The sequence below is a fragment of the Setaria italica genome, chromosome VII (assembly GCF_000263155.2).
Source record: "Setaria italica strain Yugu1 chromosome VII, Setaria_italica_v2.0, whole genome shotgun sequence".
Classification (NCBI taxonomy): domain Eukaryota; kingdom Viridiplantae; phylum Streptophyta; class Magnoliopsida; order Poales; family Poaceae; genus Setaria; species Setaria italica.
Window position 1 is genome coordinate 31,201,213 of NC_028456.1, and position 25,687 is coordinate 31,226,899.

Sequence of the window (25,687 nt, forward strand, 5' to 3'; positions counted from 1 at the left end):
AAATCGTGGTCTAGCTTTTACAATCCGTCAATCCCAGATTGTGGAATCCCACAAGCTACATCCCTTTTTAAATCTTGGATCAGGTATGATTCTTTGATAACACAAGAACAATTTGAACACTTTATAAAAGAAGAAATGAACGAACTCTCCTCCCTTCCAGTCAATTACACTTCTCCGAGATCACAATTGCAAATGGACCCTCCAAATGAATCCAATACCCCAAACAAGAGACTACGCTGCCCGTGGATCCAATTCTTTCCCGACGGGAAGCCCTTATTGATGAACCTCCTGAACCAATTCTGATCAAACACTTTCCCTGACCCATACAATTCCATCCCCAATTCCAACTGCATCATTCAAAGGTCGCCACCCCATTGCCGTTTCCCACTCAAGCTTTAAACCCTCAAGTTGATCGTGTGCTTGAGGTCCCCGACGTGCAGCGTGTGGCTGCCCAGCGCCACCTTCCTGTTGCCGAGCTCGTCGACGACGCTGAGGTCCCTGCACACGTCCACCTTGAACGCCACCACGCCGGCCTGCCCGGGCTCCAGGGACACCTTCTCGAACCCCAGCAGGTGCTTCGCCGGCGCGTTGTGCACCGCCGGCGGCGACGAGAACAGGAACACCGTGTGCCGGCCGGCCACCTCGCCGGCGTTGCGCACCCGGAGGTGCACGTCGAACGCCAGTTTGTCGCAGTGCCCGCCCTCGGCCTCCACGGACAAGCAGTGCTCGGTTAGGCACGCGTGGCCCTCCGCGAGCACCACGGCCACGTGCGTCGGCGCCGACACGAGGTGGTGTGCGAAGCTGGTGTAGCTCAGGCCGTCCCCGAAGGCGTACACCGTGTCGCCCGTGTAGAACCGGTACGTCCGGCCGGGGTACCCGGTCGACTTGTCCGGCCGCATCCGCATGTCGGTCATGGGGATCTTGGTGAACGACTCGGGGTACCACGTCACCGGCAACCTTCCACCTGCGATCATCGTCGAAGCATTCAGAACTCATACTTAGAAAAAGTTCAGAAACGGCAGTGCACTTGCCAACGCAGTTCAGAAACGGAAATGCAGGCGAGGATTACTTGGGTTGTGGTATCCGAAGAGGACGTCGGCGATGGCGGCGCCGCCGGCTTCGCCGGGGTAGCCGACCCAAAGAATCGCGGCGATCTTGTCGCTGGACTTGGCGAACGAGATGTCGAACGGCCCACCGGACATGATGACGAGGATGCAGGGGCCGCTGGACGCGTTGGCGACCGCGGACACGAGCTGCGGCTGCTGGCCCGGCAGGAGCAAGCTCGTCCGGTCGAGGCTCTCGCGCTCGATGGACTGGTCGGCGCCGACGACCAGCACGGTCACGTCGGCGCTGGCCGCGGCCTTCGTGGCGGCGTCGAGCTGGAGGCTGTTCCCGCTGCACGCGACGTTTGTGCAGCCCGGCTGGTACACGGTGGCGACGTTCGCGCCCAGGCCCTGCAGAGGCGTCGTGTACTTGCACGGCGTGCCTGTATGTCATCGGCGACAGGCATCAGTCAGGGATCAAATTCTGTTCTGTAACTGAACTGCAAGAAATTTTGCAGTAATTGTACCCTCGTAGTTGCCGATCATGGTGAAGCTGGCATTGGCGTTGGGGCCAATGATGGCCATGGACTTGATGTTCTTGGCGGAGAGCGGGAGCGCGCCACTGTTCTTGAGGAGCACGATGCCCTGGCGCGCGGCCTCGCGGGCCAGCTCCTGGTTGGAGGACGTGCACACGTCGCTGGGGCCGAGGCTGCCGAACGGGAGCTTCCGCGGATCGCCGTCGAAGAAGCCCAGGCGCATGAGCGTGATGAAGTTGTTGGTGATGGCCCGGTCGACGTCGGACTCCGAGAGCTTGCCGGCCTGCACGGCCGCCACGGTGTGCTGCGCCAGGAAGTTGCCGCAGTTCAGGTCCAGCCCTGCCGCAGTTTGGCCAAGCCAACGTCAGGTAACATTCAACTGAGCTATCGGCATACCTGCTGTTTGCATCGTCAGTTAAGGGAGAAATGATCAGACCTGCTTTGATCGAGATGGCGGCCGCGTCCTCGGGTGTTTTGGTGTAGTGCTGGTTATTGTACAACACATCAACGGAGTCGCAGTCTGACGAAATATATCTACAAAGAACCACATACAGAGATGAATATAAGATCGGCATTTCTGAAGAAACATTTGAGTTTTCCTAAACTTTCAGAGTAGACCAAAACTTGGTAATATGGAAAGATGTTATTTGGTTTAAACACGAGATAATTGCAACTCTGCCAAAGATATGGAAGACTGATCAGGAGGAAACAGGGAGAGATACCCATTCAGCTTCCAGTCTCCTCTGATGACTCCTGACAGGAGATCCTTGTCTGCGCAGGTGGGGATCCCATTGACCTGATTGTAGGAGCACATGACGCTGGCCACATTCCCATCGATCACGCAGCTCTTGAACGGGGGCTGGAACGTGTCGTCCAGGTCCTGCTGCGACACCTGAATCCACATCACAAAACCATGATCAGGATGCTGAAATTTCGGTACATTGACCTTTCCGGTTCATCTTGCTTCAGAACTGTAACCATCAACACTCCACACCAGCAATGCCGGAGCGAGTGATGACTGACGAATAATAATGTTGCTGGGACCTAGGACTGAACCAGGCTCAGCTCCACGATATCCAACGGACATGATTAGGTTAGGTGTGCCATTGTGTCATGTGCCTAGCATTCCCAATAAACCAGTATACAAAGGCCAAGATGTTCCTCTCCTGATCTTGTCCTTGGAAACACTAGAATACAACAGTGCTCTACCCTCCACGGCACAGAAAAATGGCACATTTCCAGGACACCAGCGCCTGAACGCTGCCACCGAGGCTCGGAGGCAGGTTTGTTTATGCGTCACGGTGGGTGGAGATGGCCGTGAGATCGTCCATTTCGGGGAACTGCAACCACCGGAATCTGATGGGATTAACAACTTCATAACACAGACATCCCCAGTGATCAGTGCTGAGTGACACATGCTGCAGCTTGTTTTGTTTGTAACCTACTATACTATACGCCTTGGGACATTCCCTAATCAATCATTGCTCTTTCTTAATACGGGGGATCATCCACGTATCTGCCAGTGCTTAGCCTTATCTAATCTAATTCAGTGTGTTTTCTTTAAGATAAGAAATCAAGGTGCCCTGCCATGCAAGAAGCACTACACGTTACGGCAACAAAAATACTCTACTAATAACAAGCACAGCTTTGCAGCCACGGAACTGGGCGAAACTTGGCGTAAAGGGCTAAAGGCTCAGGACATGTACACGCTGCTGCTGTCGGTGTCGGTCATTTGTGCACGAACTGGATCCGATCTACGGCGTCGCTTGACATTGATCACCCATGATCAGGGCCCGTAGGAAACGGACATGGATCACTTATAAAAAGAATAACGAAAGGGGTAAGGCTGGTGGCTGCCACATGGGTCAATCACCAGCTGACCCTGGCCGGACGCGCTTTCTGTGCTGCTGCAGGCTGCAGGTGCAGCCACAGCAGCAGCAGAGGCAGCTACAGGCACACTCGCACGTATCCGCTACGACCCTACCAGGCAGGCAGGCTGGCTGGGCCAATCCAATCCGTGCAAAACTGCAAGCCACAGCCCGCCGGTGCAGGAAAAGATGGAGCGATCCGGCACGGCGGCGCCGCTGCAGGCCGGACCCATGAGCCGAAGAGAGAGCAGCTTACCACGGCGTTGAAGGTGTAGCGCTCGACGCCCTTCCAGTTGTCGACGTCGTAGGCGGTGTAGTGCTTGCAGCACGCGGCGACCTTGAGGCTGTCGCCGCCGGCGCCGGAGCCGGCGTCCTGCAGGCCCGTGACGTAGCCGACGGCGTACTTGCTGGTGAGGAGCGGGTCCTCGCCGGGGGTCTCCTGCCCGCGTCCCCACCGCGGGTCCCGGAAGATGTTGATGTTGGGGCTCCAGAACGTGAGCCCCGCCAGCCCCACGTTGTGCATCGCCCGCGCCTCGTTCGACACCACCTGTGCAGGCGGGCAGATGAATCTCGTCAGAATTCACGGTCGCAGCGAGCGAATCCATCAGAAAAAATTCAGTACAGTGTGATGTCAATGTGTCAAACATGCAGCAATAGCAATGCAGATATACTCCGGTAGGTGCAACCGAAGAAAAGATAAGACGCCACGACCGACAGGAGTCGGCATTGGTCCGTACAGAGCTCAGCTCAGTGGTCAGTCCCTGCTGGATTCTTTTGACAAGCTTATCAGTCGGTTGGTGCTCTGCAAAAAAAAAAATTGAAAGATGGTGCGCTACAAACTGAACCACCATTCTAGTAGCAGTAGCTCCCCAGATGCAACCCAAATCCAGGCACGAAACGAGCAACACCCTCTCGAAGCAGAGGCGGCATCGCCGCCGCGACGCGGCCGCCGTCATTTTTCCACACTCGACGGGGACACGAGCTCGACGATGATGGATTTGCGGTTGCCGTTGCGGTTGCGCTTTGGGAGAAAAGCTAAGCACTAACCAGATGCAGATCACACCATGCCACAGCTTTTTTCGCTGGGCGAAAATTCTTGCGTCCCATGACGGACAGTGACGGCGCAGCGGATGGACGGGAGCCAGGAGAAGTGAAGTGGGGGCACCGGGACGGCGAAAAGGCGACGTGCTAGTGTCCAATAAATGCAATCCACGAGACAGTATCGCCTGCCTAAAAGAATCGCTGCTGCGCATGTCGGTATGCACTATGCAGCTCATGCGACGCACGCAACAATGTCACCGACAGGGGCGGATCCAGAACGGGACTGCGCCCCGGGCTGAGCTGTTGAATCACATCTAAAATAGTCTAATTTTGTCTCCTAAACTTCATTTTGTTAAGCTAAATAACACATAGGTTAAAGGGACTCCATGATCTCGCCCCGAGCTGCAGCCCGAGCCCTGGATCCGCCTCTGGTCACCGATATTTCCAATGTGGCCCTTGCTTGCTTTATACAATCACGCCCTTCTATGCACTAGCATACTGCATGTTACTCCTAATCCAGTCAACAAATACTGCATGCTACTCCTAATGCGGTCAACAAATACTGCAAGCTAATCGGTGCCCGTTTTAGCATTCTGAGATTTATCTCCAGGTGAATAAACTTGTACTTCTACAGCAGTGAACAGCCCCTGCTCTGATGAGGAGAGCCCCACGTACGGTACGGCTGCTGCAGACCTTACCCGTGACAAGGGCATGCATATCGTATCCGGCCGTGTCCCGTGTGTCAAGGACGGCCGCAGACTAGTTGCATTGCATCCCATTAACACTGCTGTTGGATCAGCCGCGTCCTGCCATGATTATGCTGGGTGCACACTCTCTAATCAGTGATCAGTCCTTGCCTGAGTCCCCCCCCTTCCCTTTTCTAACGGTGAGGAATCCCAATGATGCTTGACGCGTGACATTGCAAAACTAAACAAATCTTTAGACTCAGGATTAGCAACCATTCTCTCTCTCTCTCTCTTTTTTGCTACTCTTTTCTTGCTAGAATATATCATCTTTTTGTACTCGACCTGTCGCCATTGTTTTGCCGTTTGAACGAGGTTCAATGGCTCTTAACTTTTCGTGCAGTCCACTATGAAGAACCAGAATCGTACTGTACTACGGAGCGCGGCGCATCTCCATCGCCATGACTCTCCACGAGCAAGAAACAAGGCTACAGGCCTACAGTGCAAAACTGCAAATGCATAGCACAGTCCTATGAACTCTCCGATCCATGCTAGCCGCTCTAGGCAAGATTACAAATAGCCACAGCACTTTGTTTTAACCTGATAGCAGCCGCTGCTGATAGGTGTGAGACTGACTGCGTCGCCGGTCGAATGGTCGATCGATCTAAAGACGCCGGCGAAAAGGGTCCAAAACGAAAACCAGTAGAATATATGATCCGGCGGCACGCTTTCGCGGCTTTTCTCGCCGTGCCGCATCGCATGAAGGGAAAGTTGGGAGGGAAAAGCAAGGCACAGCATTCGCGTTCGCAGGGCCTGCACCGGACCGGATCACCCCCCGATCCAGCCGGCGCACCAACCGCCACCGCGAACGCCAGAGCTCGCCGTCAAATCAACCACCCCCACCGAGCCACGCGCGAGCAGGAACGCGGCAATGCAGGTGGGTGCAGAGGAGAAAGAATGCAATGCAGGATTGCAGGTGAAGATAAATGCTACGGAACAGAGCAGAGCGTACGGGGAGGAGGGAAGAAAATGGCAGGGGAGGTGAGGTGGGTGAGTGGGTGGTAGCTGGGGGGCTGACCTCGCCGATGGCGCGGAAGAGCGTGACGTTGAAGGACGCCGCCGTGAGGATGGGCTGCGGGAAGCTGGTGGCGCCGGGCACCAGCGGCGAGAACCGCGTGCCGGGCCCCACGTAGGACACGCCGTGCAGCGCCTCGGACCACCACTCGTACGCCGGGATGCCCAGCCGGGGCAGCGCCGCCTGCTTGTCCACCAGGAACCCAACCTTCTCCGCCAGCTTCAGCCGCGACACCAGGTCGGCGGCGCGCGCGGCGGGCGTCGCCGACCGGTTGCAGAACCCGTACGCCGCCAGCGTCGCGTTCGACGCGTCGCACGCGAACACCGGCGTCTGCGCATTGCAGCCGCTGAAGAAGCAGAGCAGCAGAGCCGCCGCCACCGCGGCCGCCGCCGGAGCCGAGAACGGAGGCGCCGCCGCGGCCATGATAGCTAGCTCTCTAGGTTCCTGGTCACCACCACCCCTCCCGTAGTACAGGCGCTAGCAGCGGCATATATAGAGTGGTAGGAGTGGCGCGCGCGGCAGGGTGGTGGGTGTGAGCTGGTGAGGGCGCGGCCCGTGACGGGGACGGCGGGGGGAGGAGGGGAGGACGCTGGCCGGACCTTATTTTTCTCGTCCTCTTCTTTGCTTGCAGTCTTTGCACTGTGCTCGCGCCTTGTATTCTACCGAGTCCGTGAGGTCGATTCTTGGAGCCATCCTTTCTTTTGGTGCTGATGAGTGTCTGCATGAACTGTATGTATGCTTAATGGGTCCATTTGCAGTTGCTCTGCTCTGCTGTTTGTGGGCTAAAGAACCTAATTAAATTATTTGGGTAGTCTTTATTACTACTTAATAAGGCCATATTCAACTTCAACCATATAGTCCCTTTTTTCTTCGAAGCAACAATATAGCCCCTTGGAAGCATATAAACTAATCAGGCAATATACAGATCATTTAATGGACAACCCTTCCAAAGAACCAGTTATGTCATATACTGCTCCTAAATGATACAATAGACAACCTTTTCCAAGAATCGGTTATGCCATGTGCTTTTCGAAATGAATACATATCTATGTTTAGTAGGGCAACAGGAGTTTTAACGGATCGTGTGGAAGAACTTCTAGTTTATTTTTATCTCGATTTACAAAATGGTTTCACATAGTGTCTCGGTTGCGAAATAGGTGAAGTTGAAGCCGGTACAAGCCCTCCTAAATAGGCCTTTTTCAATATGTCCTTGATCCATCATAGAGTAACTAAGGTTTTATTTGGATCAGCTAGAGCTAACAGCCCGCTTTAGTAGCCAGTTTATAGTCCAGTTTTTAACTATATACTTACTCAGCTTATAAAAGATATAAACTGACTTCCTACTTATTGCACTTATAAAAAATGAGAGGCTCCAAATAGGACCATAATAGAGCAGTTGGGATATAATAATCCTATCTCATTCATTATCTTTTTTCATGTATGATAAATTCTAACGTGTATTAGCTTATAACTAGCTTGACTATCTTATCCAAGATGCGTTAACAAAATTATATTGTTGTAGACTGTAGCCAGAAAAGGTTGCCTGCGTCTAGATGCCACCAAGGAACCTGGTGCTGTGTTCCAAGAAAAAAAAACGAGTTTTAGAGTAGTGTTCTATAGAATCTAGCTTAGTCTGTGTAATATTTAGTCGTACAATAAACCGCATCTTTTATACTGTAGTAGCTTAAAAGGTACTCATGTGTTAAAATCCATTTTATTTGGATTATCGGTATTGCTGGATAGCTAGTTCAATTGGAGGTTAAAGAAGACTCTAAATATATGCATTTGGGGCGCACTTGTTTCAGATTGGGGGTAAATGTTATTTGGAGCTTAAAAACGTTTGAGTATAGGCGACGCACTTCGTATTAAGACGTATTAAATTTGGACTAGATCGAGATAATGATCTCGTTGTGGAGGTGCCACCACAGGAGGAAGGGCATCGCCGGCGGGCGCGATGCAGTTTTTTTTTTTGGTTGCTACGACAGCGTGCCCTAAAAGTTCAGATGAGTTTTTTTATAAAAAAAATGGTGTATTCTTGCTTGTTTTTTTATGCAATTTTTATATGAAGAGAAGCACTACTGCTTTTTCACGATTCATGAAAAGCAAAGAGTACTTAAAAGGTGACAAATTACTTGCCTTGGACGTGGATGTGACCCGGTAACTGGGGTTGTTACCCGAGTGTAAGCAAGGTAAAGAATAATTGCTGGAAATACAGAGTGCGTGGCACGGGAAAAACCTGTTGGACGCGAGGCTTGGGGCTTGTCCAGTGTGTGTGACCGCCCGAGTGGCTTGGGGCCGGGAGATTCTCCTTCCACGAAAAAGCACGGTGGTTGGCTGGTTGCCATGGAATGGAAAGGCAAAGGCGATCGGACAACGAGCGAGGCCACGGCTGGTTTCCTGTTTTCCAAAAACGCACCATGCGTATGAGATTACCGACACATTCGGTGGTTGGGCCACCTCGCTTTGGGGATGGATGGATGGAGCTCATCTGCTCCTCCATCCATCCAAAAACGAAGCTATGAGTTCGGCGTCGCGAGCCGCTCCGCGACGCTCCAATCTCTTCGTGATGATCGCGGGACCATCGGTGGTTACGCGTGCTGTTTTCAGCGGCCGTATACGAGAAAGAGATACGAGTGTGCATTTGGACGTATACTTCTCTCCTCTGGATCGCTGAACAGGGTTACATGGCATCATATCTCTCACATGAATGAAGCAGAGCATCGGGACGCAGGAACCGTGTATCCTTGCAGGTCACAGAAATCGGTTTCAGATGATCATCGTGTCTGTCGATGCCGTTGCTATGGTTCAGAGATACAGGTCCTGATCTCATCGGATCTTCTCCGTTTCTAAACGGTGGTCGCAAGTTGGATTAGCACGACGGCGATGCACGTCGGGATCACGCGACGTTTTTCGGGCAACTGGTCCTGCACGAAGAGGCAATCCGGCGACCTACCGGGGTCGCACGTCAAGCAGATTTTGCTCACAGTTTTTTCGCAGGATGAAACGGCAACGTCGAGCCCAGATGCCAGGTTCTCTTCAGGTGGGAAAGTTGCATCTGAAAAAAGGCAGGGCAATGTGCCTTGCTTTTGCAAGTCAGAGCTGCAGGCGTGGCAACCGCATGCGATGGAGATATCTTGCGTCGGTAGGAGTACGGAGGCTATACGATTCGGATGACCTCCGTGACGTGAATACGGTAGCTTCTGAACCGTCCCATTTCCATTCCTGCACCATGCCGTAGAGCGTACACAACGAAAGATGTCTGTCAGGTTGTTGCACCTCTCTGATAGAAAGAAGGAGGAGGCGTCAGAGAGTGCAGGGTTGATGGAAATGCCGATTGCTCTACAGTCAAATGATCCTTTTGGTGTAGCCCTTTTCGCTTCAGAATGGCTGAGAGCATGATTCCCTACCAGTTATAGGATGATGTAGTTGCTTGCAGTTGCAGTGTTGTAAATCAAACACATTTTAGAATGCTTTAGGTTTAGGATAGAATGCTTTAGGTTTAGGATACGAATATCGGCATATGTGCTACAAGAGCCTCTGCGTCATTCTGAAGAAAGGTACCATTAGAACCTTGATGCACCTTTTCCAAAAAGAAAAAAAAAACCTTGTACACAAACGTGCAATAGCACATGTGATCGGCTGTGGCCTGGCCCTCCACAAGACCACAACTGGTAACACGTGCGTCCGCAAATCCGTAGAAGTGAAACACTTCCCGTGAGGGGTTTGGGCATGAGTGATCCGTGGCACCACGGGCGTTGGCAGCTGGTGCAGATCGAGCAGTGCACGGCGACAAGTGCACAGCGCTGCGGATACACAACACATGCTAACTGGGACGGGACCGTGGTTTCGTGGGACAGGGGCAGGCAGGACCAAGGCACGGGAACCCTGTACGGCGACGCATGATAATTTTCCTTTGTGGGAACCACCAGCTGTAGCAGCTAGCAGCAGCAGCCGGAGGAGGAGGAGCCCGTGTGTGTGGTGCGTGCATGCACCGAAGCTAGCAAGACACCACCGGCCACCGGCCGCGCGGCCGGCCGGCCAAGGCCAAGCCCGTGTCGCGCGTCCCCACGGCCGGCCGGCGCGGCGCCCGCGCGTAAAACGCCAGGAAACGGGCGTGGATTCCCGTGACTCCCTGCTGCGCACCTGCGGACGCATGCAGCATGACCGGGCACCTCTCTGCCACCACGCGCGGCCACGGCCGCCCGGCCGGTCACGGGCGCGCGCGTAGCGCCGACGACGCGCGCGTCCTTCCGCGGGACCGAAGCCGGAGACGAACCACACACAGCTCCGATCGTGATCGAGCTGCCGGCTGCGGCGCTTCGACTCGGATCTGGGGGATGCGCGCGGCACCATCGATGCGTCTAAGGACGTGGTCACCGACCGAACCCGTTGCGAAGCAAGCTACCCAGCGCGTGAGCCGTCGCCGTCAGCCGGTATGATGCGTTGAGGCGTGTGAGGTGTTGAACAAGACAAGCCGTTGGAGCCTTGCAGATGATGGATGGCTCGTTCGTTGCTGGTGGCGTCTGAACAGTCCATCTTCCGTAGATCGTCACGGGGTGATGCTGCGAGCACAGGAGATCAAAAGAGAAAATTACACGTGTAGGCGTGTACTGAAATTGATCCCAGGAGACTGCCATGTTAGCTGGACAAGTTAAACTAGTTCTAGCACCAGCTAAGACTAGCAGCATGCTTTTAAGTTTTATCTTCACCTTTCCATGTGTACTCTAACACCATTTCGATGACTTATCACGCGTTTTTGTGTTCCGAGTGCCACTCTACTTCACATCAAAAGTACGTGCCAATTATTCAGTTGATTTACAAGATGCCATTTCATCATTGGTTCAGTTAGGATAAAGGATATAAATGATGCAGGCACAGACGAGTGGCTGGTGGGTCTCCCTTGCTTGGAATAAACTCAATGCAGGTCTCATATCCGCTCAACTCGATCAAAACGCCGCGCCACAGCAGTGCCCAGTGATATTTTACCAACCTCTTCCAGTGTCCCAGCTGCCAGAGTTCAGATCAGCATGGCCTCCAGCACACCATATATCCATATGATCCATCAGCACACAGCTGTCTGGGAAACATCATGCGCGCTGTTCTTGGTAGCGCATCATGATCGAGATGGATATATCTTCTTCTGAATTCTTAGGGGGTGTTTGGGAACCACCTGTTAAAGTTTAACACCTGTCACATCGGATGTTTGGATGCTAATTAGGAGTACTAAACATAAGCTAATTACAAAACTAATTGCACAGATGGAGTATAATTTGCGAGACGAATCTATTAAGCCTAATTAGTCCATGATTTGACAATGTGGTGCTACAGTAACCATTTGCTAATGATGGATTAATTAGGCTTAATAGATTCATCTCGCGAATTAGCACAAGGTTCTGCAATTAGTTTTATAATTAGCTCATATTTAGTCCTCCTAATTAGCATCCGAACATCCGATGTGACACTGTTAAAGTTTAGCACCTCGTATCCAAACAGCCCCTTAATCGGATAATTTGGCTTCACTTGGAGCACATATACTGACAAATGCTAGCTGCTGGATACTGCAGCAGCACCCAAAAGTGCAGAGCTTCAGTATCTCAGGCCTAACTCTGAACGTATTAGCTGTCCAGCAGTTGGGAGCTCAGATCCAGCACTCGAATGTATGTGTATCTACAATTCTACATGCCTGTCCTCTGCTCTGATTCATGTGCCTAAAGGCGCCACTCATGTTATCACCACCAACACGAACATCTTTGCTGCTTAGCTAAGGGAGCCTGAAAGGTTGCGTAGCAGAAAATAGCATGTCTTCCTGGGTTATGGAACATCCTGTCGTCTGGCACTCTTGAAAACAAACTAATAGCAGTAGAGTCACCACATTGATTCTTATGTCACGGATGAGCGTCTGTACATTTTTCATCAAACATGGACACCTCTGTCAGAATCCTGGAGAAAAAAAAGCTAGACGTGTCACCGTAAGCTGCATCCCATTGCTCCGCGACAACTCCGGTTGTACCATCCACTGTCAGGTCATGGGACCAAAGTGTCACCGGATGTGCAGTTCCCCAGAGGAGACGATGGCGGCATCTTCAGATCTGGAGGATTGATTCCGGTCTCCCTGTTCGTCGTACGCCGATCTGATGCGTCTCTTTTGGCCTACCTAATCCCAACGAACAATTGTTAATCACGACCAAATGATGCTGATGATTAGAGCTTTCTGAGTGATATATAGTAAGCAAATCAAGACTCTAATGGTGCCACGTAACTAGTACGTACAACGGCACGAGTATAAACAAACTGTACACACGAAAGATGGAGCCGTGCAACCTGCCAAAGGTAGGTGCGGAGGCATCGGACAGAGAGTGCCGGAAGTGCGGCGACGGCGAGCCGACAAGGGCTCCCGGCTGTGCGGGCGGTGAAAGCACGGAGAGAGACGCGGACCTCTTTGTTTGAGTTTACTTGTGTTTCATCTTATTTGAGAATTGATTGTCCGAGAATTTAAAATTTACTGAGAACCTCTGCTAGCCGGATAAGTTGTGAGTTTGGCAACCCTAATTATTTGGAACTGATTATCTACTCCAAGCGTAAAATGACCTAGGTCCCTATAGCTGAATAGCTGATGATTGAGTACGAGCAGAACATGATTTTATCGATAGTTTTGAAGTTTATAAAATATAGATTTTGATAAAATAATTAGTAATACATTCAAAGTTATTAAACTAACCAAGACAATCAGTGGTAGTGTTTTATGCTACTTCTAACAATACTCATTAGTTCATCCGTCCAAACGAAACAGAATGCATATGGCCAGTGTAGCCTGAATGAAGGGTGTCAGATAAACAGCTAAACATGCACAGCTGGGTAAATAACATATCGCAGAGGGCAGGCACAGACAGTAAGCAGGTCCATGTCCTGCATCTCTCCTCTGAAAGAAATCTGCAATTCCAGTACGCACGTACAGGACAAGCCAAAATTTGCAAGCTCTGCCAGTCTGCCTGCTGCCGAGCCTGCTCTCCCTCCTGCTCTGCCTGCTGCCGTCCCTCCCTCCCTCCTGCTCTGCCTGCTGACGTCCGTCCCTCCCTGCTGCCCACCGCGCCTCCCTGGCCTGCTGCCCTCCGCCCGCCGCGGCCCCTCCCTGGGCGCCGCGCTCCCAGGTGCCGCGCTGCGCTCCCAGGTGGCCGCGCCGTGCCTCCCGGCTGGCCGCACCGCCTGCACTGCAGCCTCTATTCTTCGCCGGCGCTGGAGCAGGAGGCACCGGATCTATTGGTGGAGGCAAGCACCGGAGTTGAAGCGACAGGATCCTGGGGAAGCGGCGGCGGGAGGAGGAACGGGAGGAGCAGGGGCTCGGGGGAGGAAGAGGAACGGGAGGAGGAGGGGGTATCGGTGGTAAATGAGTCGATTATTCTCGTACCGCGAGGGGGCACGCGCGTTTTGACTGAAGGCAAGCTGCGGTGGGGAATGGGGCATGGCGGGGCGCTACCGCGCTGCGGTCGTCGCGGCCCGTTCGGCGCGATTCTGGCGACGCGCTGCCGCACCGCGCCGCCAACGCGGTTCCAAACAGGCCCGGCGTGAGCAAACGGTGGAAGCAGCAGGGACAAGCAAGCCGGCGTGCCGCCGTGGCGGGACTGACAGCGGTACCGTGGTCGCCGGAGGGTGAGGAGATGAGATCATGAGAAGGCTTTTTTTCATTCGAAGTACTGCCGCCTGTGAGAAAGTAACATGGGCTGCATCAAGCAATGGGTCTTACTTCCCTTAAGCAGCCCGCCCGACTCGCGCGCTTCTTTTTGAGGCCCATTCAGTTCACAAAAGGACCTCTCTCTCTCTCTCTCTCTCTCTCTCTCTCTCTCTCGTTACAGGGCTCCCCGCGGCGGCCCAGCCATGCTCACACTCCACTCTCCCTCCAGTTCTCTTCTCCCACGCCGTCGCCGCCTTTAACCTTCCCCACAGCTCCACGCGCCTCTCCTCTCCCCGCCGGTCGCCGGAGAGTAGCGGGGGACTCGTGCTTCTTGCGTTTTGACGGTTTCTCCTTATCGCTGAGCTTCTATTTACCGGGGAAGAGTAGAGAAGCAGGTAGGTTGGTATGGTGGAGGAGGTGCATCTAGGTCTTCCAGGTCCCTGGGCGGCGGACTACCGGGAGAAGGCCGACCACTACACCACTAAGATCGGTGGAGTGCCCGTACGTCCTTCTTAGTCTTGTGTGTAGCTCTCCTGGTTCTTGCTTCTATTTTTGCTTAGAAATTAGAGGCTGAGTTATGCATTTTAATCAGTTGTTCCACCACAATTATCAGTTTTAATTGATGATCCTTTGCGAGTATGGAAGTTTTTTTTCCTGAGGGATTATAAGCAATGAAGCTTGCACCAGTAGTTCAACACCAAGCTCCTTTTGATTCATTTGCTCAATTGCAGGATTGGCCAACTGGTGATACGGGCATTAAGCCTGAAATGCTTCAGTGCAGCTTATGTGGAGCCAAGCTTTGTCTTGTTGCTCAGGTGAGTATCGTTGACTTAGCTAGAAATTAGAAGTTGAAGCGTTTTGATGGGTATCCATATGAGAAAATGCTGTATTGTAATGTTTGGACAACAGCTAGTAAGCTGTTATGAACTTGCAATGTTCAGGCATAGCATTTTACAAAACCTGTTTATATGCTGGTCTGTGATGATAGAGAATGCTTATATGTCAAAACTGGTACTTTCACCTCACTCTGTTTTTGTGGTCCTAAACTCAGGTATATGCCCCTGTGGTGAAGCTAAACATTGAGGAGAGGACAATATATGTGCTTGCTTGTCCGACACCAGAATGTGGGCCTAAGCCTCAGAGGCAAGTTTACGCCAATTTGATTCCGCCTCATTATTAGTTATTCAGATCTGGTACATGATTTTTAAGTTAGTTTGTCTCTTTTACTATTCTTCTTATAGTTGGAAGGTCCTAAGAGTTCAAAAATGCCGTAGTGTTGAGCAAACAGAAGGTGATGGTGATGAATTAGGTCAAGCGACTGGACCTTCTTCTACAAGTATTCCAGAAGAACAGATTGATAAAAATACGAGTCTTGATATCAACGACGATGATTTCGATCTAGATGCCTTAGCCGAAGCGCTTGAGCAAGCTGCGGCATTGGCATCTAACTCAAAGAAGAAAAATAAACCAAAGCGTGCTAATGCCCCTATAAAACGTCCTGTATTAAAGGAGAAAGCAAGTGATCTGAGCATACCAGGTGATGAAAATTTCTTAAGAACTCGTTACTATGTATACAAACTTCGAGTGGTTTGATCTGATCAAAATTTGCTGCAGTTCTTCCTTGTTTTTACATATACTATGATAAGGAACAATACCAGGGCAAAGGTGCTGTGGGTTCAAGTAGCAACGAATTGGTTCTAGACAAAGAAATAATAGACGCAACAAATGATGAAGAAGAAAAATGGGAAGGAGAAAAATATGAGTATGATAAAGCTATTGGTGCTGACAGAACTTTCTTAAAATTCAAGAAGCGGTTGGATGCCTATCCTGAGCAATGCTTTAGGTAGTTAATATTAACTCATAGTATTTTTAATCTGATGTGGATGTCCACAGACTTTTCTTTGTTGCCTTTCTTGGCTTGTATTACCTGAATCAATTTTGGCACACAATATTTAGGTATTCTTATGGTGGCAAGCTACTGTCAGCGGCAACAAAATTACAAGATGCTGGCACTTGTAGGCTTTGTGGCTCATCACGGCAGTATGAATTGCAATTGATGTCTCCATTATCATACTTTCTCCATCAGGCTGGTGACGGTTCCTCAAATTATGCACCCAGCAGCTGGACTTGGCTGACTCTTATCATATACACTTGCTCAAAGGTATGGTCTTACTCTTCAATTTCCTGATACTGAATAAACGGTGAAGTTTCAGGAGTCCTTAAGGTTATGCATGCATGTATTATGTCAAATTTGTGTAATGAAGAGATTCCCTTGTCCTGCTTGATGTTCTTTATGTACCTTTTGGAATGGATCAGGAAATAATTAAGATATGTTGAGCAAAACATTTGCCAGGATTTAATCCAGCCTAAACTTTAGACTTCCAACGGATTCTATTTGTAAAATAAAAAAGAACTTTGGATCTGTTACTTATCCTAGATTCCATCTCGAGACATTTTCTGTCATCCATGCTATGGTGAATTGGTGTCTATCATCCTTGAAGATTTAAAAGAATTCTAGGCATATGGAATCTTAGAGGTCAGATGGGAAGCTATGCATTTTTTTAAGCAAATTGGCAGAAGCTTTGCCTTTCATTTAAGGTTGAAAAGGAGTTTACCAATGCAACATCACAAGCCAAAGACATTAGCCTGGATCCTCCCCCTTTTAAAGCCACCCGGCAAGGATTAAATAACTGATTGCAAAGGAAACGATTAGCCTAGGAATTAGGTCAGAATGCCATCTGGTTGGCATTGTTTAGTATTTCTTGTTGGTACTGAAATGTGAAAGCTGTGCATTATTTCAATGTCTTCTGTTTTTAGTTTTATGTCGCAGCATTTCCTAAGTTGCACTAATTTACTGCAGAGCTGCTGTCCGTCCTCGTGTGGTGGAAAGCCTTGCAGCTGCTGCTGGGGTGTAGCTGAGGAGGACATAGTGATTCAGGAGGATGAAGCCGTCAAGAACCTAATCTGCTGATTCCTGGTAACTGTGTGATGTACGGCTTTATTGACTGTCGGTTTAGAAGCCGTTCAGCTATTGCTGGGAAGTAGACAAATAGTGGGAGGAGATCATGGTCCACGAAGGATGAAGTTCTATCGGGATCTAATTTGCTGGGAAACACCAACCCTGGTTTGAGTGTGTGATATATATACAGTTCTTATTGCCGTTTCCTGTTGTTACAGTTGAAAAGCTATCAGCAATTTTGTGTATCTCCTTCTGTTTTACTAGAGTGTCCTGCAAACTGTCAAAAACAAAATACGATCGTCTTGCATGGACATTAGGCATGTCATGAACATTTTTGCCTGGAGTCTGAAGAACCCCCCCCCCCCCCCCCCCGGTTAACACCAGCTGGCCGATTGCAAGTCCTAGCAGTATCCTGTCAGGCTGTAGCTTTTGATCAGCGTGACAACATTTCTGCTTCATGTGTTAAACCCTAGACGTTGCTGAATTGTCTAAACTCCAATTCCAATCAAGCAAAGGCATGTTAGCACTCGATTATCTGGTGATGCGCTATCCTGTATGTACTACGTTCCCCCGTCAGTTCCACCAATCTTTTCTGTCCATGTCCAGAATCTTCTCTCTTTTTTTCCCACTGAAAAGAAAAGAATCTTCTTATTTTTTTAGTTTTTTGGGGGGCTTATAATTGCACGAAAGTGCCGATCTTGATTAAAGTACAGCTAAAAAAGTTGCAGGCGCAGTACGGCAACCTGTAATTATAGTACATGAGCTGCATAATTCGTCCGCTGTATTATTCCCGCTGCCAACTCCACCTGCACCGTCGTCCACGCTGCATTTGCAACTTGGTTTCCGAATCGCCGGGGGGTATGGTGCCAGCCTGCCCATAAACCAGCCACAATATTATACTGGGGGTTTGAGCCATGTTTTCTCCGTTCCAAGAATCTTTCTACTCCCAACTCACCGCCCGCCAATCTTTTCGTAGCTCTGGTGAGTTCATCGCATTGTTTAATTAACCCAAAACTGTTCGCTCGGATTGGAGCCGTGTATAAACTAGGACTAGTATATGCTTATTCCTCCTCTCTTGTGAATTTGTAATCGAGGTCTCCTCTGCTGCAAGTAACCTGTCCGCGTCGCAACGCTTCGAGCCCAAGACGGCACGCCGATCGTCCGACCTAACCTGACCTGATATCTGACCGAGAGAATACGACGATAACCTCGCCCTCACCGCTCGACCGACCAACCAAAATGCGGCGCCCCGCCATTGGGCGGGCCGGGTAAACGCCTCCGCCGGACACGCCACTCCCTGGCCTGCCTCGGGCGTGTCGTGCTCGTGCGTGCCCGGGCGGGGCGCTCGGCCGTGCGGTGATCTGCGATCCTGCGCTGCCGAGAACGACGAGAGGGAGAGGGGGACCTGCGGAGCGCTGCTCGCGCACGTAACCCGGCGTGGTCCACCCGCGTGGACGGACGGCCGTGGCGCGGCGCGGCCCATGCGCGCCCCTTGACTGTTCCCGGCGGTGCTCGACAGCTCGATCGGCCACGGCGGCACACCACCTCGGCCCGCCGGTAAGCCGAGGCCGAGGCGCCGACCCGAGGAGCGCCGGCTCACTCAACTGTCAACTGCCGCCGCCGCTTTCTGCCTCTGGTGTTCCTCTCTCGCCTTGGTCTCTAGCATCATCGAACGCGTAGGCTCGAGCGCGACTCTTCCGTCCAAGCATACCCGAATCGTGCCGAACGCCGCGGCGTAACACTGTTGCATGGAGTGCATGGACTCTTCCTCCCTAGTGCCTTCCCTTTCCAAGGATGAGCGTTAGCCGATCGTTTGTTTTTGGCATGTCGCGAACCGAGAGCAGTGAGCCCCTGTGACCACTTGACCCCTACCGATGGCCACTGTGGGCATCGCTGTCCGTCGGAAAGGTGACTGTGCGGACGCACCGGACGCGACAACGCACGGTCGTATCGTACGTCCCGCGGGTCCATCTGTCCATCTCGCCTCGCGCCGATCGGGTTGCAGATTTCGAAGGTGGTTGGATTTTTAGTCCAAATTAAAATTTATATCACATCCAATATTTTGAGGATTAAATATGAATTAATTATAAAACTAATAACAACTAATTATAAAACTAATCACGGTCGTATCTCATGATTTTACTAGGATTTTATGAACTCATTCAAAGGTAATAACTACGTAATAGAAAAGTGTTCTTCGCTAGAAACAGGCATCCCCCCCCCCCCCCCTAAACACAGTTTTTTTATGAAGTTATTGATAATTCTATATAAGTCCAGGGATCGTGGCCAATCGAACGGGGAGGAGGGGCTGACCCACGTGATGGGGGGCTTCCCTGCCTGCCTCTTCTAGTCGTCTAGCTTACGCACGCCAAAAAAAAAAAAAGCAACGAAACTTTTCGTGGGGTCAGATTGATTGACGGGGGCCACGGCCACGCACCGCACCCGCCGTCGTCACCGCTGCTCGCCCGCCTGCTCCACGATGCCCCCCGCCCCAACGCCGCCCGCGCGCGGGCGTGCAGTGCAGTACAGCCAGCCCCCGCAGCCGGCTCACCGCGTCGCCCCGCGACCGCGCGCCGTGGCTGCGGCTGGGTCCGGCCGGAGCCGAGCGCCAGGCACCGTTCGCCCCCCTCTCCCTCCTAATCGCACGCATGATTAGTTAGTTGATACCAGTAGGACTGGCTGGTGTGGTGGTGCTCCTCCCGAGCTCCCAAAAGCCAAATTCCATTCCCCTATGGCATCGGCATGATGGCATAAAGCTCCCAGCTTTCCCTCCCCACGCCTCTTTTTATCTCCCGTCCCTCCGTTCCCGTCCCCATCGCCTCCTCGCCGGCCTGGTCTCCTCCACCCTTTCGCTTCGCCGCCTCCGGGTTCCCCGCGCCGGTACTGATCTCCGCTTCTCACCTCTCTCGCTCTCGTGTTAGGAAAGCGCAAGCTCCTCGCCTTCTCTCCAGTTTTAATAGTTCTTGGTGGAGAATTGGGCTTCTCTTCGGTTGTTGAGTTCGTCTGGCAGTCCTTTTGGTAGTACTACTTGCTTGCTCTGTGCTTGTGATTATCGTTATTGGAGCTCCTTCGGATGGAGCACGTGTGGCAGTCCTTTTAGTTGTATTACTTGCCTACTCTGTGCTTGTGATTGTTGAAGGGTATGAAGCTTAAGGTTCTGTGCGTCTTTCTTTATGATCTAAATGAACGAGTTTTAGCGGAAAACTTGGCAAATTGAAGCCTTTGCTGTGACTCCTGCGATTTTTTTTTGGAATTTTGGTAAATTCATATCTTTGTAGAGAAATTACTCTGTAGTTAGAAAAACCCATGCTATATGCTGCAACTTGCTATGTTTATCTTCTCTTGTCAATTTCCGAGGCATATTTCTGCCAGACTTTCAAATTCAAGGAAGTTTGGTTTTCTAACAAGCAATTATCTAAGGCGTAAGGGTACACGGCAACATTTTTTGTCCACAACTGTTTAATGGTTTCTATATTTTGTAACGAATAACATGAGCTCAAGGATTTTTGACAAAACAAAATGAAATCATTACCATTGGGAATTTGCAACTTCTTATTCTACTACATAATTAGAGTACCAGACAAGGATGGTCTGCACCATTGAAGATTTTCCATTGCTTGGAAAGTTCAGAGTCCTTTCCTTCTTCCGTGTTTAATCTTCTTCTTTTATCGCAAGTTTTGAGAATTTGAGGCTTTACTATTAGTGGAGTTCTTGTGGAACTCATTTTATGACTACTGGTTTCTTCTATGCTGTAGTTATTGACTGCAAAAGTTAGATGTTGCCATGATTGAAGTCAGCGAATGGATTTTAGTTGGAAAAGTCAGCATGATTGAAACCTTTGCAGTGAAACTTGTTATTTTAATGGCAATTTGGTAAATTCATTTTTTTTCTTTTAGGCAAGTTCTTAGTTACATGTAGCTAAGTTCTTTTAGGCAGTTTGTCTATGCGCGGCATTTTTCTCATATCCATGCAATAATTTCTAGATTTTGAGCTCCGTAAACCATAAGCTCAAGAGTTTCGGACAAACGAAAAAAAATCATTATAATTAGAAATATGCAGCTTCTTATTCACTGGACAAGTATTGTCTGTAACATATTTCAGCTGTGCAACTCAACTCCAGAAAGTGGATTGTGAAGACATGCCATTAAGTATTGGTTGCAAGGGTTCTAACTTCTAAAGTAACAAGTGCTATTGCAGCCTTTGAAAAGAGGCTGCCATTTCAAATCAATTAAATATTATGTTGACCATCAGATGGCTTCCCCACAGGCATTTTAGATTCTTTAGTAATCATATTATTGCTTCTGAATATTTACCGATGATTTTTTTTCATGTTACTTAACTGTAAAATCAACTGAGCAGCAAAATTTGTATGCATGCTTGTTGAGTCTACTTTCATTAAATTTTGGCACATTCTTCAGGCTGCTGAATCCATTTGTATTTGTATCTCAGGTTCTTGTGGTACCCCTTTGCCTGTTTGCATCCATTGAATTGGCTTGATATTTGTGCCTTTTAGTTTCTCTCTCTCACATTGTTTGCATCTTTTTTGAGAAAAAAGGAATATGAACTTCAAACAGCACTAGTCTTGTTATGCTTCAATCTTGTTTGTTAAATTCCACTTATGACCTTACTTGCTTCACTTGCAGATCTTGGAGGATATGAAGTCCGTTTGTGGTTTGGACGTATAAGATAGTGTGCATATGATTTGTCCGTAGTCCTGCAACCTCATCCTTTGCCATTTGGGATCAGTAAGCTCCATGCTCATGGACAGAGCTGATACATCAGGTTTTGTCAGTGGTGGTATACATTACATCAACATCCATGTGTATTTTCATTTCGTGTATACTATGTGCTTCCTCAGTGGTGAAGTTGTAAAGCTGGGATCCTGAGTTCTGTTGGTTGGATTGAAGCATCTGGTCTCTAAACAGCACTTAAATATTTTTCTATCATAATCCTACTGTAATAATATTAAGCAGGATGGACCTCAATATGACAAATCTTTGGTTTCATGGGAAAGAAAGTATAGCTGCTGCTTCATTCTCCCAGGCTCAACCAGCTGCAATAAATTGCAGGAATGAAGAACCACCTGCGTCAGCTATGAACTTGGGTTGTATCGGGAGCTCAGAAATAGCACAAAACTCTGGAAAATCATTTCACCATGGCGATCAAAGTTTGGCTGTTCCTGATGATAGCTGCAGACTGGTCCTTGGACTCGGGCCAACACCAAATCTATATTCTGCTGATAGTCACTCATTTGGTGGGAAGAGAGCTTATGAATCTGGAACTTTGCTCACTCAACATTGTGCCACAACCAATTCTGGTTTAATGTTGGATCTTTCAAGATGCAGCTCAAGAAATTTACAACCTGCAGCAGTGAATGGCAGCAGGAATTTTTCACATGCAAGAAAAACTGGTATCGCCTTCCCAATTATTGATGAGGGATCAACTTCAGCCAAAAGGAAACCAGGTGGTTATATGCTGCCACTTCTGTTTGCACCAAGATCAGGCGATCTTTGTCTTAATGGAACATCTCCAGACATCGATATCCAACAGCATAATGGAATTGAATGTGATACCGACAGTGATCATGATAGATCTCTTAATCATCACGAGGTTCAGCCTAGCCCTGATCTGTCCATAACAACTGATTGTTCTTTTGCTGCAACTTCTGATATGGTAGTCGGTACAACTAGTGGGGAGCAGAGAAGTCATCAGCGCCATCCAAAGAAGTGCAGGTTCAATGGGTGCTCAAAAGGTGCAAGAGGTGCATCAGGACTATGTATTTCCCATGGTGGTGGCCAGAGGTGCCAAAAGCCAGGTTGCAACAAAGGTGCTGAGAGCCGAACAGCATATTGCAAAGCTCACGGAGGAGGGAAACGATGTCAAGAGTTAGGCTGCACCAAAAGTGCCGAGGGTAAGACAGAGTTCTGTATTTCTCATGGTGGTGGGCGCCGGTGCGGGAGTGAGGGATGCTCAAGAGCAGCACGGGGGAAATCAGGATTCTGCATAAAGCATGGTGGAGGGAAGAGGTGCAGGATCGAGGGCTGCACTCGTAGTGCTGAAGGTTACCCTGGGTTGTGTATCTCACATGGAGGCGGTCGCCGTTGCCAGTACCCAAACTGCAGTAAGGGCGCGCAAGGAAGCACCATCTATTGCAAGTCCCATGGTGGAGGCAAGAGGTGCATGTTTGAAGGCTGTACCAGAGGCGCTGAGGGCAGCACGCCCTTCTGCAAAGGGCATGGTGGCGGGAAGAGGTGCCTCTTCGAGGGAGGTGGGGTGTGCCCAAAGAGTGTTCATGGCGGAACTAGCTTCTGTGTTGCGCATGGAGGGGGCAAACGCTGCAATGTTCCTGGGTGCACCAAGAGCGCTCGTGGTCGTTCTGATTGCTGTGTGAAGCACGGTGGTGGGAAGCGTTGCAAGTCTAATGGGTGCAACAAGAGCGCGCAGGGAAGCACAGACTTCTGCAAGGCCCATGGTGGGGGCAAGCGATGCACTTGGAACACCGGCTGCGACAAGTTCGCCAGAGGAAGGAGTGGTCTTTGTGCTGCGCATACGACCCTGATGGCTTCCAAGCTAGAGCATGATCCTGGTCAGGGAAGAAGCATGGCTGGGCCTGGCCTGTTCAGTGGCATTGTCTCTGGTTCATCCGCAGCAGGTAGCAGCATGGACCATGCCATCTCGTCTTCCGGTCACGCCGCGTGGTCGGACTGCGTCGACTCGTCGGGAGACATGCAGGGCGGCGGTAGGCTCCTGATACCGCATCAGGTCCTGGTCCCTGGCTCATTGAAGGCCTCCTCTTCATGCGGCCTGGCCGGCAACGGCCCTCAGGAGGACGGAGGGAGCCGGAGCCAGAACTTCGGGCTCGTCGTGCCCGAAGGAAGGGTGCACGGTGGAGGCCTGATGTCCATGCTCGGAGTTGGAGGCAACCTGCGGAGCAATCCTGATGGTTCGAAAGCCAACAACAATGAGCACGCCACGCAGTGAGCGCAAACAAAGAACTGAGGCTATTTTGTGCGCCTCTGTTATAATTCTTGCTTGTAACGTTTGCATGATTTTGATCTGGCTAGAACTGGATAATCATGTGCCAATTGGCCCTCTGTGTAACACATATACTGGCTATTTACAAGAGTGCTTGCAGCATCTAATCCTCCTTGTGTTGTGTATAGTGGAGCTTCATTGCTTGAAGCTGGGTTCAGAAGTTATATATCAAATTAAAGCTTGTAACGTTGTTTGTCTCTGAATTCTTTGCAAGCCAATTCGCTCTCTCTATCTGGTTATTCTTATTCCTGATGGTTTGTAGCCTGATGCGTTGGTTGATCACTGGGGAGCGTGTGACTGAGCGACTCACTGTGATGGTCGGACGATCTATTCCACTTTGCGGGAACAAAAATGATGTGGAAACCTGAACACATGGGAGGGCTGATCGCGCTTACCTTTTTTTGTCGTTTCGGCCTTTCGACTGGCCGTTGGTTGAGCTCACTTAACTGAAAAGACATCCAGGGCGTTCACTCATCCGTTACTGAAAAACCGTGATCGCGCACAGAAGATCCCACGTCACCTTCCTTGATCCGCGCGAATCAGCGCGCGCTACCGTTGGATGTCCTGCACTTGCACCACGGGCGGCGGATCTTTCTCCGCAGGTAGAATCCGTTACCCACTGAAGGCGGGCCCCGCAGAGCACTTCCGAGAGGTGAGCCCACCTGTCAGAACGCCGGGCATCGGCGACGCCGCACCTCACCATTAAACCCCTCCCCGTCGGCCCGTCCCGAGGCGCTTCTCCCGCAGAGGCACAGAAACCCCTCCCCCCCCCCCCCCGCACACACACACACACTTTTGGAAGCATCCACCCCCTCCCACGGAGTCGTCACCCCGGCGAGCTAGGGTTCGGCTCCGGTGAGGCCGCCGCGCGCGCCCCCTCAGGGTCGAGTGCGCGTCCGGCCTCCGAAGCTCCCTTTCCCGCCGCCGGGCGCGGCGGGCGCCGGATCCTCGACCTGCAACTCTTCAGTTCTCAGTGGAGTGGAGTGGACATCCATTCGGAGGTACGTGGATCGATCCTCTTCCTTCGTTGGCAGGTAATCCCAGCTTTGATTGGACGGATTCCCTTGTTCTGAGCGCTGGATTTGGTTTTCATTTAGTTGGGGATTAGTTTGCGGCGTGGTGCGGCTGTTAATCCACTGCATTCGTTAGGTGATTCAACTAGGTTCGTCTTCTTCTTCAGCGCGCAATGCTGACACTAGTTGACACCCGCAGAGCTTCCCGCTACCGAGGAGCGAATGCAGCCTATTTTTCATGTATCTTGGGGTTCAACTGAATCCATATGACCCACCCAATCCCCATGTCAAGTCTATCACCTGGTGGTGACTCGTTACTGTGAAATAAGGTTATTCAGCAGTGTAGAGGGGGATGTCGGTTGTGACTTGCTTGTGTGGACGTTTTATGTGTGACACCTGTCCAGTTTCTTCAGTTTCTAACCCATTGATGGCAAGCCAGGGTGTTGATAATCGATAGACTGGCTTGTACTATCATTATTTTCTGCTTTTGTGGCTGTATGCTAGGGTATTGGTCTGATTTGTGCTATCACTTGCTCCTTATGTACTGTGCAACGCTGTATACTGTCAGCTGTATAAATGATTTAACACCATGCTGAGGTTGAGGCAGACAACTTTATGGGAAGATCCTGTATGCATGCAATTGCTCGTGCCATATGTGTTGGTTATTAAGGCGTCGCCCTAAGCGAAAAAAGAAATTGAAAGAGGGAGGGGGGGGGGGGGTTACATGCAGGCAGCGGAACTCTTCATCCTGCACTCCCCATCCTC

At 50.5% G+C, this 25,687-nt stretch overlaps 4 protein-coding genes across 5 annotated transcripts in view; 3 read left to right on the forward strand and 1 right to left on the reverse strand.

Annotated features, from left to right (window-relative positions):
- Window positions 1-15: 15 nt before the first annotated feature.
- LOC101752928 (beta-D-xylosidase 4) lies at window positions 16-6,832 on the reverse strand. The gene is made up of 7 exons (XM_004976932.4): window positions 6,250-6,832; window positions 3,704-3,994; window positions 2,302-2,471; window positions 2,016-2,113; window positions 1,571-1,918; window positions 1,070-1,486; window positions 16-964 (listed from the first exon to the last, which is right to left on the reverse strand). Exons 1-7 carry the CDS (start codon window positions 6,667-6,669, stop codon window positions 396-398), a joined length of 2,313 nt encoding a protein of 770 aa, XP_004976989.1. The 5' UTR covers window positions 6,670-6,832; the 3' UTR covers window positions 16-395.
- Window positions 6,833-13,169: 6,337 nt separating this feature from the next.
- Window positions 13,170-17,194, forward strand: LOC105914840 (programmed cell death protein 2-like). The gene is made up of 7 exons (XM_012847659.3): window positions 13,170-14,416; window positions 14,647-14,730; window positions 14,967-15,058; window positions 15,157-15,452; window positions 15,530-15,758; window positions 15,872-16,076; window positions 16,776-17,194. The coding sequence occupies exons 1-7, from the start codon at window positions 14,321-14,323 to the stop codon at window positions 16,884-16,886; spliced, it is 1,113 nt and encodes a 370-aa protein (XP_012703113.1). The 5' UTR covers window positions 13,170-14,320; the 3' UTR covers window positions 16,887-17,194.
- A 2,254-nt stretch (window positions 17,195-19,448) lies between these two features.
- LOC101755081 (loricrin) lies at window positions 19,449-24,125 on the forward strand. Its single transcript, XM_012847658.3, has 2 exons — window positions 19,449-19,754; window positions 21,518-24,125. Exon 2 carries the CDS (start codon window positions 21,849-21,851, stop codon window positions 23,853-23,855), a length of 2,007 nt encoding a protein of 668 aa, XP_012703112.1. The 5' UTR covers window positions 19,449-19,754; window positions 21,518-21,848; the 3' UTR covers window positions 23,856-24,125.
- Window positions 24,126-24,689: 564 nt separating this feature from the next.
- The window catches only part of LOC101755487 (DNA-directed RNA polymerases IV and V subunit 2), an 8,562-nt gene continuing 7,564 nt past the window's right edge, over window positions 24,690-25,687 (forward strand). Inside the window, exon 1 of one of the 2 annotated variants that reach the window (XM_012847657.2) lies at window positions 24,690-24,910. The gene's annotated coding sequence lies outside the window, so the exon portion shown is untranslated. Of the gene's footprint in view, window positions 24,944-25,687 lie in introns of both variants that reach the window. The other variant, XM_022828283.1, reaches the window with a different exon arrangement.

Coding starts and splice junctions, on each gene's coding strand:
- LOC105914840 (XM_012847659.3), top strand. CDS start 14,321: ATGGTGGAGGAGGTGCATCTAGGTCTTCCAGGTCCCTGGGCGGCGGAC. Junction 14,417..14,646: donor CTAAGATCGGTGGAGTGCCC/GTACGTCCTTCT, acceptor GCTCAATTGCAG/GATTGGCCAACTGGTGATAC. Junction 16,077..16,775: donor TCATATACACTTGCTCAAAG/GTATGGTCTTAC, acceptor AATTTACTGCAG/AGCTGCTGTCCGTCCTCGTG.
- LOC101755081 (XM_012847658.3), top strand. CDS start 21,849: ATGGACCTCAATATGACAAATCTTTGGTTTCATGGGAAAGAAAGTATA.
- LOC101752928 (XM_004976932.4), bottom strand. CDS start 6,669: ATGGCCGCGGCGGCGCCTCCGTTCTCGGCTCCGGCGGCGGCCGCGGTG. Junction 3,995..6,249: donor TCTTCCGCGCCATCGGCGAG/GTCAGCCCCCCA, acceptor CCGCCTGCACAG/GTGGTGTCGAACGAGGCGCG. Junction 2,472..3,703: donor GCTACACCTTCAACGCCGTG/GTAAGCTGCTCT, acceptor ATGTGGATTCAG/GTGTCGCAGCAGGACCTGGA.